Source organism: Cebus imitator, unplaced genomic scaffold (assembly GCF_001604975.1).
Source record: "Cebus imitator isolate Cc_AM_T3 unplaced genomic scaffold, Cebus_imitator-1.0 Scaffold477, whole genome shotgun sequence".
Lineage (NCBI taxonomy): Eukaryota > Metazoa > Chordata > Mammalia > Primates > Cebidae > Cebus > Cebus imitator.
In genome coordinates this window covers 158765-177395 of record NW_016107792.1, presented here as the reverse complement: position 1 = coordinate 177395, position 18631 = coordinate 158765, and the positions used below count along the sequence as shown (strand labels likewise).

The 18631-nt window shown below is 35.7% G+C and overlaps 1 protein-coding gene across 1 annotated transcript in view; it reads left to right on the top strand.

The window, feature by feature from the left end:
• The window catches only part of CPNE8 (copine 8), a 253176-nt gene that overhangs the window by 205045 nt on the left and 29500 nt on the right, over positions 1-18631 (top strand). Inside the window, exons 14-15 of the mRNA XM_017512747.2 lie at positions 1995-2041; positions 13155-13336. Of these exons, the coding sequence (XP_017368236.1) occupies positions 1995-2041; positions 13155-13336 (229 nt within the window). The remainder of the gene's footprint in view (positions 1-1994; positions 2042-13154; positions 13337-18631) is intronic.

Genomic DNA, 18631 nt, shown 5'->3' with positions numbered 1-18631 from the left:
TCTTTAGAAGTGTCTGTTCATGTTCTTTGCCCATTTTTTAGTTGTTTTTTGTTTGTTTGTTTGTTTGTTTTTTTGCTTGTTGGTTGATTTAAGTTCTTTGTAGATTCTGGATATTAGACCTTTGTCAGATGCATAGTTTGTGAATATTTTTTCTCTAGGTTGCCTGTTCACTCTGTTGATAGTTTCTTTTGCTGTGCACAAGCTCTTTAGTTTAATTAGGTCCCACTTGTCAATTTTTGTTTTTGTTGTGATTATTTTTGATTTTTTCCCAAGCCCAAATTTTTTCCCAAGCCCAAAATCCAGAATGGTGTTTTCAAGGTTTTCTTTTAGGATAATTACAGTTTGAGGTCTCATACTTAAATCTTTAATCCTTCTTGATTTGATAATTTTTATATATGGTGAAAGCTAGGAGTCAAGTTTCATTCTTCTGCATGTGGCCAGTCAGCTATTCTAGCACCATTTATTAAATAAAAGTTATTCAATAAAATGTTGTTTAATAAATTTCCCAATTGCTTGTTTTAGTTAACTTTGTCAGATATCAGATATCTTTAGGTGTGCAGCTTTATTTCTCAGCTGTCTATTCTGTTCCATTGGTCTGTGTATCTGTTTTTGTACCAGTACTATGCTGTTTTGGTTACTGTAGTATCATACTGAAAATTCAGGTAATGTGATGCCTCTGGCGTTGTTCATTTTGCTTAAGATTGCTTTGACTGTTCAGGCTCTTTCTGGGTTCCCTATGAACTTTGGAATACTGTTTTTCCAATTCTGTGAAAAATAATATTAGTGCTTAGATAAGAATATCATTGAATTTTTAGATTGTTTTGGGCAGTGTGGCCATTTTAATTACTTTGATTCTCCCAATTCATGAGTATGGATGTTTTTTCATTTATATGTTTTATGATTTCTTATGGCAGTGTTTTACAATTATCCTGCTAGAGATCTTTCACTCCCTTGGTGGTTAGATTTATTCCTAGGTGTTTTTTTTTTTTTTTTTTTTTTTTTTTTTTTTTTTTTGTTTTTTTTTTTTTTTTTTTTTTTTTTTTTTTTTTTTGCGTGTCGGTCTTGTGAATGGGATTACATTCTTCACTTGGCCCTCAGCCTGAATGTTGTTGGTGTATAAATATGCTACTGATTTTTGTACATGATTTTGTATCCTAAAACTTTACAGAATGGGTTTATCAGTTTCAGGAGCCTTTTTATAGAGTATTCAGGATTTTCTAGGTATAGAATCATATGGTTCTTGAAGAGAGATACTTTAACTTATTATCCCATTTGGATGCCTTTTCTTTCTTTCTCTTGCCTGATTGCTCTGGCCAGCTCTTCTAGTACTATGTGAAATAGGAGTGGTGAGAGTGGACATCCTTGACTTATTCCACTTCTCAAGGAGAATGTTGGCAGTTTTTGCCCATTCAGTATGATGTTGGCTGTGAATTTGTCATAGATGGCCCTTATTATTTTGAGGAGTGCTCCTTCGATGCCTAGCTTCTTGAGGGTTTTATCAGGAAGGGATGCTGAAGAAAATCCTGTGTTTGGAGATTGTCAAAAAGAATTAATTTAATAAATGACATTATAGAGATGATTTTAGTAATGCAACACTTTTAAGGGGAATACTAATTTCACAATTACTACAGAACAATTTTGGATAATTAATAATAAATTGTGGCATTGAGGCTGGAAAATAATTATTTACAGCTTGACTGCTTTGTTATGAGTCACTTACTTAGTTATCATATTCCAAAGTAGGATCTACTTTTATTCCTCAGATTCTAATTTTCATTTTATATGACTGTAAATATATGTAACTATAAATATATTTTTGCCAAGTTCTTACCATGTAAAACTGCCTATCTGATGCTATCCAATATGTACTGTAATATATTTGCTCTTAACGTTTGAGAAAATTGGTCACATTAAAAAATATAACCCAAATGGAAAACAAACTCCTTTTATGAGGTTATTTCATTAATAACAATTCTTGTTTACTTATATTCTAGGACGCAAATCAATTTCACAGTGGCTATTGACTTTACAGCATCAAACGGTGAGTGTTTTGATTATCTGTTGATAAAAATCAGCAGCAATTACATGAAAAATAAATTTGTATTTTCGCGAGGGTGCTTTTGTTCATATATTTACATATTTCTGACATTTTGCATATAAAATATACATACTTTTTAAATATGAAATAGTTCAAATATACAAAAGACTAGAAATAACATAAAAATGCTAATAGTCTCTTTCAGACTTGTTAAATATTAAAATACTGTCATTATTGCTTTACATGTGTTTAAAAGAATACAAATTTTAGATGTACTGAAGCCCACTGTATATCTCTGATCCATTCTCCTACCGCTGTTCTTTCCCATATATAATTCTGAAGTATATCAAATTATAATCTTCATTTTATAGTACTTTTGTATGTATGAATTTATATAAATGTAATTCAATAGTATCTGTTCTTTATAAAGTTGGTTAACTTTTAATCAATTAGTAATTTTTAGTAATTACTCATGTTAATGTATTAATATCTAATTTACTCAGAGGGACTGATATATAACCATCCATGTATAGATATTCATAATTTATATATTAAAGCTTTTAAGAAAAAAATTTAGTGGGCTTTTATTTTGACGCAGTTTTATTTCAAACAGAATAATCATTTGAAATTAGTTATGTATCATCAGAATGTGAACCTCATTATGTAACTTTTACCAGAAGTTGCCACTAGTTTATATTTGTCTATTTTTTCTTTCAAATGGCTTATTATGTCTGTGGATCTCACCTGGTATTCCTTTTATTTCATTTTTTATCTTGCAATTATTCACATTTTACAAAATAATGGAAATTTTAGGGAAGAAAGCACCTTAGAGATCACTTAATTCAATCTTCCTCTTATACAAATAAGGACACTCAGATCCAGGGAATCCTTTTACTAATAAACACACTTGGCTTGTTAGTTCTAGAGTCAGAACTACAGATAAGACCAGATTCTAATTCAGCTTTCACTACATGTCACGTTCATTTTCCAACATTATGGCTTCCAATGAATGATTTTTATTCATGTTTTATTAAGCATAATATAGAATATAGAAATAATAGCTAAGGCTAGGCATGATGGCTCACACCTATAATACCAGCACTTTGGGAGGCCGAGGCAGGCAGATCATCTGATGTCAGGAGTTTGAGACCAGCATGGCCAACATGGTGAAACCCCATCTCTACTAAAAATGCAAAAATTAGCCAAGTGTGGTGGTGCACACCTGTAGTCCTAGATACTCAGGAAGCTGAGGCAGGAGAATCACTTGAACACAGGAGGCGAAGGTTGCAGTGAGCCAAGATTGTGCCACTGCACTGCAGACTGGCCAACAGAGCAAGACTCCATCTCAAAAACAAAATAAAACAAACAACAAAATAATACCTAAAATCCAGTTGCTTTAAAATACTATATTTTGTTCACTGATGAATGTTAGCACAACAATTAAGATAAGCAAGAATTTATTCAATAAAAAGACAAACATTTCTCACATTGATTTGAGAAGAAACAGATAATCAGAGTAGACCTATAACAAGTAAAATGTTGAATTAGTAGTTTTTAGAAGACTACCCACTAGGTTAATCTAAACCCAAGGCCAGGTAGCCTCACTAGTAAATTCTACCAAATATCTAAAGAATAATTAATACCAATTCTTCACAAACTCTTCCAAAATATAGAAGAAAGTTACTTTCCTAGCTCATTTTCTGAGGTCCGTATTATCTTGATATCAAGAGATTTATATGCCTAACAAAGTAAGATTTGTCGTTGGAATGAGAGTATTTTTAATATTTAAAAATCAAATAATATAACACACCTGTATTAGTCTTCTCTCATGCTACTAATAAAGACATATTCAAGACTAGATAATTTTAAGGGATAGGGGTTTAATTGACTCAGTGCCACATGGCTGGGGAGGCCTCATAATCATGGCAGAAGGTAAATGAGGAGCAAAGTCATGTCTTACATGGTGGCAAGCAAGAGAGCATTTGCAAGGGAACTCCCCTTTATAAAACAATCAGATTTCATGAGACTTATTCACTGTCATGGAAACAGCATGGGAAAGACCCACCTCCATGATTCAATTACTTCCCACTGGGGCTCTCCCATGGCACATGGAAATTAAAGGAGCTACAATTCAAGATTAAATTTGGGTGGGAACACAGCCAGACAATATCAACATCCTATTGATAGAAGAAAACACAGAAACCATATGATCATCTCAATTGATGCAGAAAAAGCAATTTTACAAAGTCCAATCCACCTTCATGTTAAAAACACTCAACAAACTAGAAATGGAGACTTCCTAACCTGATGAGGGAATCTATGTAAAGTCTACAACTAACATCCTACTTAGTGGTGAAAACATTGACATTTTCCTCCTGAGATGAAAAACAAGACAAAAATATATGCTCCCACTTCTTCAACATTATACTGGAGGTTGTTGCCAAAGCTATCAGGGAAGAAAACCAAATACAAAATATCCAGATGAGAAAGGGAGAAATGAAAGTATCCTTATTGCAGATGACATGATCTTGTATATAGAAAATCCTAAGGAATCCACCGAAAATCTACGGTAACCAATAAATATGCAAGTTTGCAGGATACAAGATCAATATATAAAACTCAGTTCTTTTTTATGCATTTCCAAGAAACAATTAGAAAATGAAATTCAGAAAACAATTCCCCTTATCATAGTATCAAAAGGAATAATATACTTATGAATAATTTAGCAATTCTAGTTCTGGAAATATATATAATATAGATTTACCTGCACTCAAGGAAAATGCCATAGTGTATAACATCATTCATAGTAATTTGTAAAAAGTAAAAAAAAAAAAAAGTTTAGAAAGCTTCATAGAGTATATCAGCTGGGTACTGGTGAAATAAACAGTGGCTCAGCCACAGAATGAAACACTATGCAGCCACGAAAAGAAAAGAAAAGAAAGGGGAAGGAAGGAAGGAAGGAAGGGAGGGAGGGAGGGAGGGAGGAGGGAAGGAGGGAAGGAAGGAAAATGGACTCTTTCTACTAATATGGAAAGACTTCTAAGATATATTGTTAAATGTAAAGAGCAAAGTAGAGAACAGAGTTATCAATTATCAGTGTGCTATCTTTTATATAGGAATATAAATTATATAACATAAATAAATGCATAAATATTAGAAGTACATGTAACAAACTAACAAAAAGTGATCAGACTAATGAATTAGGTGAACTAAGAACTTCTTTATGGAAATCTTTTTATAGTATACTGATTATGAAATTGTGAATGCTTGTTCATAAAATAAATATGATTAAAAGAATGGAAAACGAAAGAAGTACAAAACATAAAGCTCAAAAACTCTGAAACAAAATAAGTGCAAACTATTTTCTGAAAAAAAACATTGTTGAAATAAATTAAATATCAAAATAAAAACAAGCCATGCTCATGGATTAGAAGACTCCACATTGTTAAGGTGGCAATGTTTCCCAAACTGATCTACAGTTTTAAAGCAATCAGTATCAAAATCTGAAAGAACTTTTTGGAAGAAATATATGAATTTATGTAATATGAATTATATAAATTAATATGAGATTAATTTAAAGCAATCTTTATCAAAGTTTGAAAGGATTTTTTGGAGGAAATTCATATGTAAATTAATATGAAATTGCAAAGGACCTAGAAGAGCCAAAGCAAACTTGAAAAACAGCATTGAAGTGGGAAGAGTCACATTTCTCACTGTTAAACTTTACTACAAAGCAACAGTAATTAAGGCAGTGTCCCACTGGCATAAAGAGGGTTATATGGCTCAACAGAATTGAAACACGTTTGCAGAAGTAAACCCCTGTGTCTAAGGTCAACTAATTTCTTTTTTTTTTTTAATTTTATTTTTATTTTTTATTTTTTTTTAAGAGAGAAAGAAAGAAAGAGAAAGAATAAAAAAGAAAGAAAAAAAAAAGAATGAAGGAGAGGAAGAAAGAGGAAGAGGGAGAGAGAACAGGGGTGTTGCTTTATTGCCCGGGCTAAAATGCAGTCTAAAAATGGGCATGCCTGTAATTGTGTTTAATAATAGAGACATTAAAAAAAAAAAAATGAGGGAAGAAAATAACAAGCAGCCAACCAATATTTCATTTAAACCTATAAATAGGTGTGATATGTGGTACTGATAAGAGTGTATATTTTGTGTATTTAAAGTGGAGCGTTCTATAAATGTTAATTAAGTCTACTTGTTCCGGTTCTGAGTTCAAGTCCTGGATATCGATGTTAACTTTCTGTCTCATTGATCTGTCTAATACTGACGTTGAAGTCTCCCACTATTATTGCGTGGGAGTCCAAGTCTCTTTATAAGTCTTATATATCTGGGTATTCCTGTATTGGGTGCATATATATTTAGGATCTTTAGCTCTTCTTGTTACATTGATCCTTTTATCATTATGTAATAGCCTTCTTTGCTTCTATTGATCTTTGTTGCTTTAAAGCCTATTTTATCAGCAAAAATTGCAGCTCCTGCTATTTATTTATTTTTGCGCTCCATTTGGTTGGTAAATTTTTCTCCATCCCTTTGTTTTGAGTCTTTGTGTTTCCTGGCGTGTGAGATGGATCTGGATGTAACATACCAATGGGTCTTGGCTTTTTTTGCCTGTCTGTGTCTTTGGATTGGGGGATTTAGTCGATTTAAATTTAGAATTAATAACAATATATGTGAGTTTGATATTGCCATTTAATGTTAGCTGGCTGTTTTGCCCATTAGTTGATGCAAGTTCTTAATTATGTTGATGTTCTTTATTTTTTGATTTTTTTTTAGAAAGGCTGATACTGGTTGTTCCTTTCTATTTGTAGTGGTTCTTTCAGAAGCTCTTGGAAAGCAGACCTGGTGGTGATGAAATCCCTGAGTGCTTGCTTGTTCACAAAAGATTTGATTTTTCCTTCACTTATGAAGCTTAGTTTGGCTGGATGTAAAATTCTGGGTTGAAAGTTATTTTCTTTAAGGATGTTGAATATTGGCCCCCACTCTCTCCTGGCTTGTAGGGTTTCTGCTGAGAGATCTGCTGTGAGTCTGATAGCCTTCCCTTTATGGGTAACCTGACCTTTCTCTCTGGCTGCCCTCAGTATTTTCTCTTTCATTTCAACCCTGGTGAATCTGGCGATTATGTGCCTTGAGGTTGGTCTTCTTGAGGAATATCTTTGTGGTGTTCTCTGTATTACCTGGAGTTGAATATTGTCCCGCCTTGCTAGGTTGGGAAAGTTTTCCTGGATAATATCCTGAAGCGTATTTTCCAGCTTGGATTGATTCTCTTCGTCACATTCAGGTACACCTATCAAACGTAGATTAGGTCTTTTCACATAGTCCTACATTTCTTGGAGAATTTTCTCGTTCTTTTTTATCCTTTTTTCTCTAATCTTGTCTTTTTGTTTTATTTCATTAAGTTGGTCTTCGACCTCTGATATCTTTTCTTTTGCTTGATCAGTTTGGCTGTTAAAACTTGTGCATAGTTCGCAAAGTTCTCGTGTTGTGTTTTTCAGCTCCATTAATTCACTTATATTCCTCTCTAAATTGTGTGTTATTGTTAACATTTCATCAAACCTTTTTTCAAAGTTCTTAGTTTCTTTGCATTGGGTTAGAACAAGTTCTTTTAATTCCCAGAAGTTTCTTATCATCCGCCTTTTAAAGCCTGCTTCTGCTAATGAACACAGTCTTTCTCCATCAGGCCTTGTTCTGTTTCTGATGAGGAACTGTGATCCCCTGTAGAGGGAGAGGCGTTCTGATTTTGGGTATTCTCAGCCTTTTTAGGCTGGTTTCTTCCCTTCGTTATAGATTTATCCATCTGTGGTCTTTATAATTACCGTCTTTATAGTTGGGTTTCTGAATGGATGTCCAACTTGTTGATTCCTGGTGCTAAAATATGAGCAACCCACTGCGCTGGCCGAAACAGCGGCGTTAAGATTGATGGTGCTTTTCTGACTGTACCAAGAACCGCCGCACCAAGGCAGCAGCAAAACCGCCTCGCCGGCCTCAAGAGTAGCGCTGGCGACCCGTGGGGCTCCTCTGCTGGGAATCTCCTGGTGCGTGGGCAACAAAAATTGATCTGAAAGTGTGGCGTCCTCTAGTTCTCTGCGCTTTCACTGGGAGCTACAATCCCGAGCTGCTAGTGATCAGCCATCTTTCAGGGCTGATCTTAAATGTAAGAGCTAATGTGATATAATTCTCAGAAGAAAGCATAAAGATGCGTCTTCATGACTTTGGATTTGGCAGTTGATTGTTAAATATGACACCAAACTCATGAGCAACAACAACAAAATAGATAAAATGAATTTCAAAATCAAAACTTTTTATGCTTCAAAAGACACTATTAAGAAAATGGAGACATCCCCCAGAATGGAAGAAATATTTGCAAATTATATCACTCATGAGGGACTTGAATCTAGAATATATAAATAACTTACAATTCAATAAAAAAGAAAAATAATCCAATTTTAAAAGTGAGCAAAAGATCTAAATAGATATTTCTCCAAAGAAGAATATACAAGTGGCTCATAAGCACATGAAATGATTCTTGGCAAATTTAGGCATCAGGAAATGCAAATCAAAACTATAATGAGATATCATTTCATACCCACTAGGATTACTATAATAAAACAGTCAAATAACAAGGGCTGGTGAGGATATGAGGAAACCAGAATTCTTATAACATTGTTGGTGGGTTTGTTAGTTCATTTGCATTGCTGTAAGGGAATACCTGAGGCCAGGTAATATATAAAGAAAGTAGGTTTATTTAGCTCACAGTTCTGCAGGCTGTATAAAGATGGCACCAGGTTAGGCCCAGAAATCTTTCAGCCATGGTGGAAAGCAAAGGGGCAGCTAGCACATCACATGGTGGGAGCAAGAGAGAGAGAGAGAGAAGAGGAGGTACCATGCTCTTTTAACAACCACTTCTCACTTGAACTAACAGAGAGAGAATTCCTTTGTTACCATGAAGACAGTATGAAGACATTCACGGGGGATCCTGCCCAATGATCTAAACACCTCCCACCAGGCTTCATCCCAACATTGAGATTTGGAGGAGACAAACATCCAAACTCTATCAATGGGAATGTAAAACGGTACAACCACTTTAGAAAAACACTTCACTAAGTTCCTCAAATTGTTAAACATAGAGTTACCATATCACCCAGCAATGTCACTCCTAGAAATATATTGAAGAGACCTAAAAACAAATGTCAGCACAAAAATTTGTTCATGAATATATATAACAGAATAATATCCCAAATGTGGAAGCAACCCAAATGTCTATGTGATAAATGATAAAGAAAATGTGCTGTATCCATACAATGGAATACTATTCTGCAATCAACAAAAAGAAAGCATTAATACATGCATACTGCGAGAGAGATGATTGTTGAGATCGTTAAGCCCAGTGAAAGCAGCTAGTTATAAAAGATCACATATTAGGTGATTCTGTTTTTATGAACTCTCAAGAAGACGCAAATCAATGGAGACAAAGTTGATTAGTCATTGTTTAGGGATAGGGTGGTAACTAATGGGTACAGTTTCTTTTTGAGGTGATGAAAATGTTCTAAAATTCACTATAGTGATGAATGCACATAACTATTAATATACTAACAATCATTGAATTGTTTTTTGTTTTGTTTTATGAGATGGGGTCTCACCCTGTCACTCAGGCTGGAGTGCAGTGAAGCAATCTCAGCTCACTGCAACCGCTGCTTCCAGGGCTTAAGCGGTTCTCCAGCCTCAGCTGGATTCTCCCAGCTCAGAGTAGCTGGGACTGCAGGTGCATGCCACCAACTCCTGGCTAATTTTTGTGCTTTTTGTAAAGATGGGATTTCATCATGTTGCCCAGGCTGGTCTCAAATTCCTGAGCTCAAAGCGATCCACCCACCTTAGCCTCCCAAAGTGCTGGGATTACAGGTATAAGCCACCATGCCCAGCTGAATTATATATTTCAAATGGTTAATATGTAACTTATGTGATTATGTCTCAATAAACTGTTAAAAATATTCTATTCAACTGTGTTTTTTTTTACAAAGTCATAGTACATCTCTAAAGCAAAATCAGATATAATTTGAATAATATTCTGTTTAAAATATTACAAAATCTTTAAGAGTTATAGCTAAAAGGGCTATAAAATCTGAGTACCTAAATTCATATTCTAGTTTTACTAGTTATTATTGCATAATTTGAAGCAAATTATTTAATCTGAAAAATGTGTATAATAAAAGTATCCATAATGTAAGTTTGTTGAAAGGATTAAGTGAGGTATAACATCAAGTGATCAATACATGTTAGGTTCCGTGTTATAATTATTATTGCTATTAGTTGGGCCCCAATGTTATTAACCCACTACAAATTCATTGCGTATCAGCATTTTGCAGGTACAAAGGAAATATAAACACTGTCCCAGACTCAAGGAGTTGACTCAATACTTTAAATTGCCAATCTTTTTGGTACCATAATAGTATAAGAGAAAAGACAATGAGGGCTGGAATAAACAAAGAGGGTTGTCTGGTTTATGTGAGACCTAAGTTGGAGAAGAAGGTAAATTTCAGGACAGGATGGCAACTTGAGAGAGAGAGGTGGGAGGGAAAGTATCGCTAGAAGTACTATGAAGAGACTGGTGTAGAGCGGGTGCTGGAAAGAGATGGATGACATCTTTGTATGAGTACAAAGGGCCCAGCTAGGCATGATAGGTTCAAATGTTTAAATGTTTTGGGGTATTAAGAATATTTTTTTATTTCATAATGAAGTAAAACTTTGCCATATTATCACCATTGGGTTAAAACTCATGTAGCTGCAAGTTTGAGTGTTGGAGAAGGNTATTATCACCATTGGGTTAAAACTCATGTAGCTGCAAGTGTGTTTTTTTGAGACAGGGTCTTGCTCTTTTGCTCAGGCTGGAAGTACAGTGGCACTATCGGGTTCACTGCACCCTTGACCTCCTGGGCTCAAGCAGTCCTCCCATATCTCAGCTTCCCAAGTAGCCGAGACTACAGGCACATGCCATCACACCCGCTAATTTTTGTATTTTTTGTAAAGGCAGGGTTTCACCATGTTGGCCAGGCTGGTCGTGAACTCCTGAGCTTAAGTTACTCACCCGCCTCAGCCTTCCAGAGTGCTAGGATTGCAGGCATGAGAGTTGTATTAAATAACCATTTAGTCTTGTAATTTTATTTTTTATCTCTGATTCCACTGGGCTTTTGATCAAGTGGCAAAGTCCCTCCTTTAGTGGGAAGCGTCAAAGAAAATTCACACTGGACAACTTAAGAAAGGCTTTATTTAAGTCCATTGCAAAGGGGTCAAGACCATTACAATAGAGGACAAAAATTGAACACATCTACTCCAAAACAAAAGGCTGGAGTGTTAGTGCTTGCTGAGGTGAGCTACTGGAAAAGTCTTGGAGGACATTAGCACAGAGGTTGGTTTGTGTGCCTAGGCCATCTCTGTTTGCTAATTGGTGCTTATTGAAGTTAGGCATCTGTCTTATCAGGGAGACTAGAAGATAGGGCTGCTGTTTTTCTTGGTGTTTACATTTCAAAGGGATGGTTTCCATGTCCTTGAGAAAGGTATTCCTTGGTTGTAAAAGATTTACATCTCAAAGGAGGCAGAGGAAGAATTTACAATTGCAACTTTTCTAAATTAAGTGTGTAAGAAAAGACTGGTCAGGGTCTTATAGTCAGGAAAAAATTTTCTTTCTTTCTTTCTTTTTTTAAATAGAGACAAGGTTTCACCATCTTGGCCAGGCTGGTCTTGAACTCCTGACCTCATGATCCACCTGTCTCAGCCTCCCAAAGTGGCTGGGATTCGTGAGCCACAGCGCCCAGCCCAGAAAGAAACTTTCTAAAAGTTTCGTCAAGTTGAGGGGAACATTAAGGCCATAGTGGTCAGAAGATACTTTTTTAGCGATTTTATTATGTGGAGCCAGCCCTGGAGTGCTGATAACTCTTGGAAATATATATTTTTAAAAAAAAAAATTGTGCAATGAATTGTTTTTAGGACAAAAATATTCTGTGTATAATTTCCTGTCAAATAACCTAAGGGGAGATCTTTATTTTGTTTCTCTCCGGATCTCAAGTGCTCTTTGTTATTTTTTTTCCTTATCAGAAAAACTATGCCCTGAGGCTTTTCTTCTTCAGGCAATGCTTTAATGTAAAATTGAGCTTTATGTGCTGTTACAAGTCTCATTTAACTTTCCATTTTCACTTAAGAAACCAAATGGACTTTCAGGCTGCCTTTATGCTGGTAATTAGGGCAACTTGATGTGAATCTCAATGTGTTTGAGTGGTAGCACATATTAATACATTACTCTTGTCCTCAATTTCATCACTATTCAAATGCAGCATCCTACACAGTATAAACATTTTTGACACTCAGAAGAACCTTGTGGATGACCCAGACCATACTAACTGTAGCAATTCAACTTACAATTCTATGGTGCACTATTATTTGTAATCACTTTTAAACATGTAATCTCATTTTGTCCTCCTCATAAACACAGTGGTAGGATTTATTTTACAGAGGCTGCCATACAAATGGCAAGACTTGACTCTGGCCTCTGGCTCTTAGCTTAATGTCTAGTTAGAAAATTGTGAAGAATTTTTTAGATGTAGATATTTAATCAGCCTGCCCTTGAAAATCACTACGCTTCCCTTTTTTTAAATCCTTAATTGGGATATTTCTCAAATACTCAGCTTATATTGGTGATACAATATTACGAATCCTTCATAATTATTGAAATCCATTTATTGGGTCATCTTGCCATGGGCATAAGGATTCAAGCTAAAGGCACACGATTTTGTTTAAAAATAAAGTTTATAACAAAATAAGATTAACAAAAGTACATTTATACTTCCAGAAGTAAAACTCAAAAATAGCCTGTGGCATTGAAGTCATTTCTGAAAAATTCTGCATATGCTTTGGCATATCTTAGAACTTTCTATATGTCTAATATAATGTAACAAATATTTCTATGTTTATATCCATCCAAAAAGAAGCAATTTGACACACTGTAGATATAGGCAGAAAAACGTAGTTTTGAATATTTCATTCTGAAATAGACACCAAGAAAAATCTTGTTAAATATACGTAGCCTAATTGCTTATGTTTGAAATATGTGTTCTATCATCAGGCAACCCTGCTCAGCCCACTTCCCTCCACTACATGAATCCTTACCAGCTGAATGCCTATGGTATGGCACTGAAAGCAGTGGGAGAAATTGTTCAAGATTATGACAGTGATAAAATGTTTCCAGCTCTAGGTTTTGGTGCAAAACTGCCTCCAGATGGAAGGATATCTCATGAATTTGCTTTGGTAAGAATATATCAAAAGGATACCTTTTAATATTGCTTTGGAGTTTATTCTTTAGTTATATAGCAAGCTTTTCTGACTGTAGCTAAATTTTGGTAAGTAATTGACATTGGAATGTGAGCTTAATGGGAAAAAGAACAGCTAAATAGCTTAGCCATAAATCTACCTGAAGTGCACCCACCTCATTTACAAATAGGGGGTCTGTTTGGTTATCTATTGCTGTATAACAAACCTTCCTAAAACTTAGAGATATAAAACAATATCATTCTATTATGCTTATGATTTGTGGCTCAGGAATTCAAGCAGAATATAATGGGAGATAGCGTATTTTTTGCTTTGTAATATCTGGAGTCTTAGCTTAGGTGATTTGAATGGCTAGAGATGCCTGGAATTGGTGACAGGGGTCATATTTTTCAACTTAGTTCTGGCTGTCTGTTGAATTCCTTAGATCTTCTCCATGTTACGTCTTCTGGGGCTGATATGTCTCCTAACATGACTTCTTTGCTCGTGTTCATTCATGTCTTGGGCCTGAGATGGAATAGCTGAAAAGGTGGGGTTGCCTAGACAACTCTCCCTTGCTTTACATATAGCCTGTCTCTGTTGTTACAGAGGGCTTCATAATTGTGTGGTGGTCTCATTGTAGTAGGATTTTTTATGCAGCAGCCAACTTTCCCAGGGTGAGTATTCTAAAAGTCTGCGACAGAAACTCCAAGGATGTTTATATCATATTCTTAGAAGTCCCAGAATGTGATTTCTGCAACATCCTATTGGTCACGCAAATTATTAAGACCATCCCAGGTTCAGGTAGAAGAATTAACCTTCACTTCACAATGGAAAGAGTATCAAAGAATGCGTGGCTATCTTTAATCTACCATTGTTTTTAAAAGCTAAGAAAATAAATAATTGTGTTAAATTCATTGAGGTTTGTTAATTTTCCTTTCATATGTTTCTCTCAACCTTGAATTTGTCCCTTTCTCTGTCTCTGTAATTCTCTTCTTTGCTGCCTTTCCTTCCTCTATGTTCATTTCTTATAACCAAACCTATAATAAAAATATACAGGTTGAGCATCCCAAATCGGAAAAGTAAATGCTCCCAAATCTGAAAAAGATGCTCAAAGGAAATGCTTATCAGAGCAATTTGGATTTTGGATATTCAGATTTGAGAAGGTCAACTGGTAATTATATAAATATTTTAAAATCCAAAAAAAGAAATTCAGAATCTAAACACTCTGGTTTCAGATAAGGGATACTGAACCTGTCCTTAACACTTCCTGAAGTGTTAAGGAAGCATTTGTGCCTTACTTTCTCCTCCTCCTCCTCCTTTCTTCTTTCTTTCTTTCTTCTTTCTTACTCCTTCTCCTTCTTCCTTCTTCCTCCTCCTCCTTCTTCCTTCTTCCTCTTCCTTCTACCTCCTCCTTCTTCTTCCTCCCTCCCTCCCTTCTTCCTTCCTTCCTTCCTTCCTTCCTGCCTTCCTGCCTCCCTCTTTCTTTTTTCTTTTCTTCAACAGAGGCTTGCTCTGTTGCCCAGGCTGGACTGCAGTGGTGAGATAACTCCGCCTCCCCAGTTCAAGCAATTCTCGTGCCTCAGCTTCCTGAGTACCTAGAATTACAGGCATGCATAATACCTGGCTAAATTTTGTATTTTTAGTAGAGACAGGGTTTTCAGTGTGTTGGCCAGGTTGATCTCAAACTCCTCAGCTCAAGCAATCTGTTCGCCTCAGCCTCCCAGAGTGCTGGGATTACAGATGTGAGCCACTGTGCCTGGCCTTCATTTGTTCTTTGAGCCCAGTTAAAACACTTATAGGATAGATTTTGCTGGGGCTTCAATGTTTCCTTCCAGAGTTCAGGTGCTGCTAATGTAATAATATTCAGTGAGGCCTTTAAGAGCTGGTTGGTCTGCGAGGGCTCCTCCCTCATGAATGAAATTAAGGCCCTTATAAAACAGGCTTTACTCAGCTTGTCCTGCTTTCTGCGAAGTGAGAACACAGCATTCCTCACCTTTGAGGACACAGCCCTTACCGGGCAACTGAACCTGCTGGCATCTTGATCTTGGACCTTCTAGCCTCCAAAACTGTGAGAAATACGTTTCTATTGTTTATAAATTACCGAATCTCAGGTATTCGCATATAGCACAAACAGACTAAGAGAGGTCAGACTTCTTTAAATCTATGAAAAATAGTCTCCCATGCTAATGATGAATATAAGAATGATTATGTTGTTGATGATGATAATGTTTCAACTTTAGTCTTGCCTGATTATATTACTTTAAATTTTTCAAAGCACTTTTGTTTTCTCAGATAAGACAAGGGTTGAGTAGGTTTTCAGTGAAATAGTATTAGACTCAATCCTGAGTATTTACTGAGTATTGGGTCGCACACTTTATACTCATTATGTTATATAATCATCTCAAAATTCCTATGTGATAGATATTTCATGCTGACACATTGCACTGCTCTGGAAACTGCCAATCTCATTACCTGTGGTGAGAAAAGTGCTCCCAGGAGTTGTATAACGCAACTCAGAGGCTCAGAAGTTGACCATTGTCCCAAAGGACAGGACTTGAACCCAAGTCAGTATTATTTTAGAATTCATGCTCTTAACTACAGCTAAAACACATCTTAAAAAAGCACCTGTAATCTCACCTCTTGGATACATGCTTATGTTAACACCATGATATATGTACTTTTATGTAAGATTTCATCTTTCTCAAATATGTTTTAAAAGCAGTATTACATTGTTATTTTTGTATTTATTCTTTTCTATTTCATCACCTACAAAATTTCAAAAGAGGTTGCTGGAGGGCTTCTTTCTTCCGTGAAATAGCCCACATGCCACACTCCCAATGTCATATAAAAATGAGTATCTGTTGGGATTTTGTTGTGTCTTAGAAAATTAAAATCTCCAGAAACTTATAAAACCATGAAAATCACTCATGTGATTCTAAATCTAAAGTGCCTCAGGAAAAAGGTCATGAGCTATTTTAAAGACTAAGAAAAGGAATAATTGTGTTAAGCTAAATGAGAGGTTGATTAATTTTCTTTCTGTACATTTCTTCTTCTGCTAGTGTGTATTTTTTCCTTTTTCCCTTCCTCTACTTTTCTCTCTTGCTGCTTTTCCTACCATTTACCCCTTGTAACCAAACCTATAAAAGTATCTCCTGCTAAGGAATGATATATATTATTTATACCATAATCTGTTCCTTGAGCCCAATCCAAACATTTATGGGACAGAGATCATACCCCTTTAAATCTATGAAAAAGTCTTTCAAATTAATGATGAAAACAACGATTGTTGATGATAATGCCTCAACTTTAATATTACAGGATTATTAATTTTTTTCAAAGCAGTTCTGTTTTGTTGGATAAATAACAGGTATGGTTAAGTAGGTCTTCAGTTAGATAGTATTGTATTTGATTCTTGCTGAAGTGTCCTGTGCTAAGCTTGTCCTAAATTACTGCAATATGTATCTGTAGGAACTGAAAATGGCAAATACAAAAAGTTCAGTTTCAGGACAGCCTGGCCTTTCATGAACTACCTGGTGTTAATAAATCCTCATATTTCCATGGTACAAATTTGTGGTATATATTTACTAACATTAACCTATTTATCTCACCAAGTTTACATAATTCTTTTAGATAGCAAGGGAGTCTTCTGAAGAACTTAAGTATCCCCCAGTGTGTAAGTTTTGGCTAGCACAGATGTTAAGCTTTGCTGAGTTGAAAGGGTCTCAGTAAACCTCAGCTTTTTATGTGAGACACACTATGGGAAAAGAAAAAAGAATAGGAGAGAAAAGGAAGAATTTCCTGATATTACCATTCCAAGACTTACGGTTATGAAAAGAATGAGTCATTGCTCTCCGCTCATTATAATTCTTGAAGACTCCTTTTGGGGTTATAACTGAAAATGCCATCATGCGGAGCTCTGGTATATTTCTAATGAGCTTGTGGCCAGTGGTCATTAAAAGCAGGTCTTCCACGTGGACCAATAGAGAAACGCTAACACCTGTCCCAGTGGTTTCTCCTGCTAAATACCTAAATGCACTTGCATGCTTTTCGCTTATTTTGGCATTTATACAAATGTATGCAATTTAATATTTATGTGTATGTATTTTTTTCTAAGTAGACACCAGCAATTTAATAACCAAGAAGTCTTTAACACCGTACCATATATAAAACAGAAGCTCAATAGGTGTTTGTTTATTGAATAAAAGAAAGAATTCTCTCAGCTTTTCCCGACAGTAAGCAACAGTGACATTTCAGAATAGAGCGACAGCCCCTAAGAGCTTCTCTTCAGTATTTTGTCAGCTTGTTAGCCCTGCTGAAAAGTGTCACAGGCTGCAGGCAGCAGGCGGCAACAGAGATGACAGGCTTCTTGCATGATGCCGAATCCACACCCTCAGGACAATCCCTGAGGGAGCTAAATGGGAGGAAGAATGGGTGAGCGCTGGACACCCTCCCCACTTCAGTCTGAGTGGTGAGATTATTGATCATTTTAAAGTCAGATCTTTATGCTTTTCTATGTGTTCTACAAGTTGACATGTATTATTTTATAAATGGAAAGTTTAATTAGGAGGGAAATAGGAAATAGGGCATCCATTGTCCTCTTCATTAATAAGCAACAAAATTAAATGTGCTATTAAAAAAAATTATCCATGTTTTATTTTTGTGTCAGAGCCACACATGGACTCATTCTAATTTGTTTTAACAAGCAATAACTAATTCCCTGCATAACATTTTCAAGAAATGAGTTTTTAAACACACTTAAAAATCTATTTATTTCAATAGTTTTGGGGGAACAGGTGGTTTTTGCTTACATATGTAAGTTCTTTAGTGGTGATTTCTGAGATTCTGATGCACCCATCACTTAAGCAGTGGACTCTGTACCCAGCGTGTAGTCTTCTGTCCTTCACCCGCCTCCCACCTTTCCCCCTCGTCTCCAAGTTCATTATATCATTCTTATGGCTCTGCATCCTCATAGCTTAGCTCCCACTTGTAAGTGAGAACATACAATATTTGGTTTTCTATTCCTGAGTTACTTCACTTAGAATAGTGGTCTCCAACTCCATCCAGGTTGCTGTGAATGCCATTATTTTCTTCCTTTTTATGGCTGAGTAGAATTTGTGTGTGTGTGTGTGTGTGTGTGCACGCGTGTGTGTGTCTATACATTCCAAATTTTCATTATCCACTTACTTGTTTATGGGTATTTAGGCTGGTTTCATATTTTTGCAATTGCAAGTTGTGCTGCTATAAATGTGTGTGCGAGTAACAGACTTTAAAGTCTTTATAACTCATTACAACTTT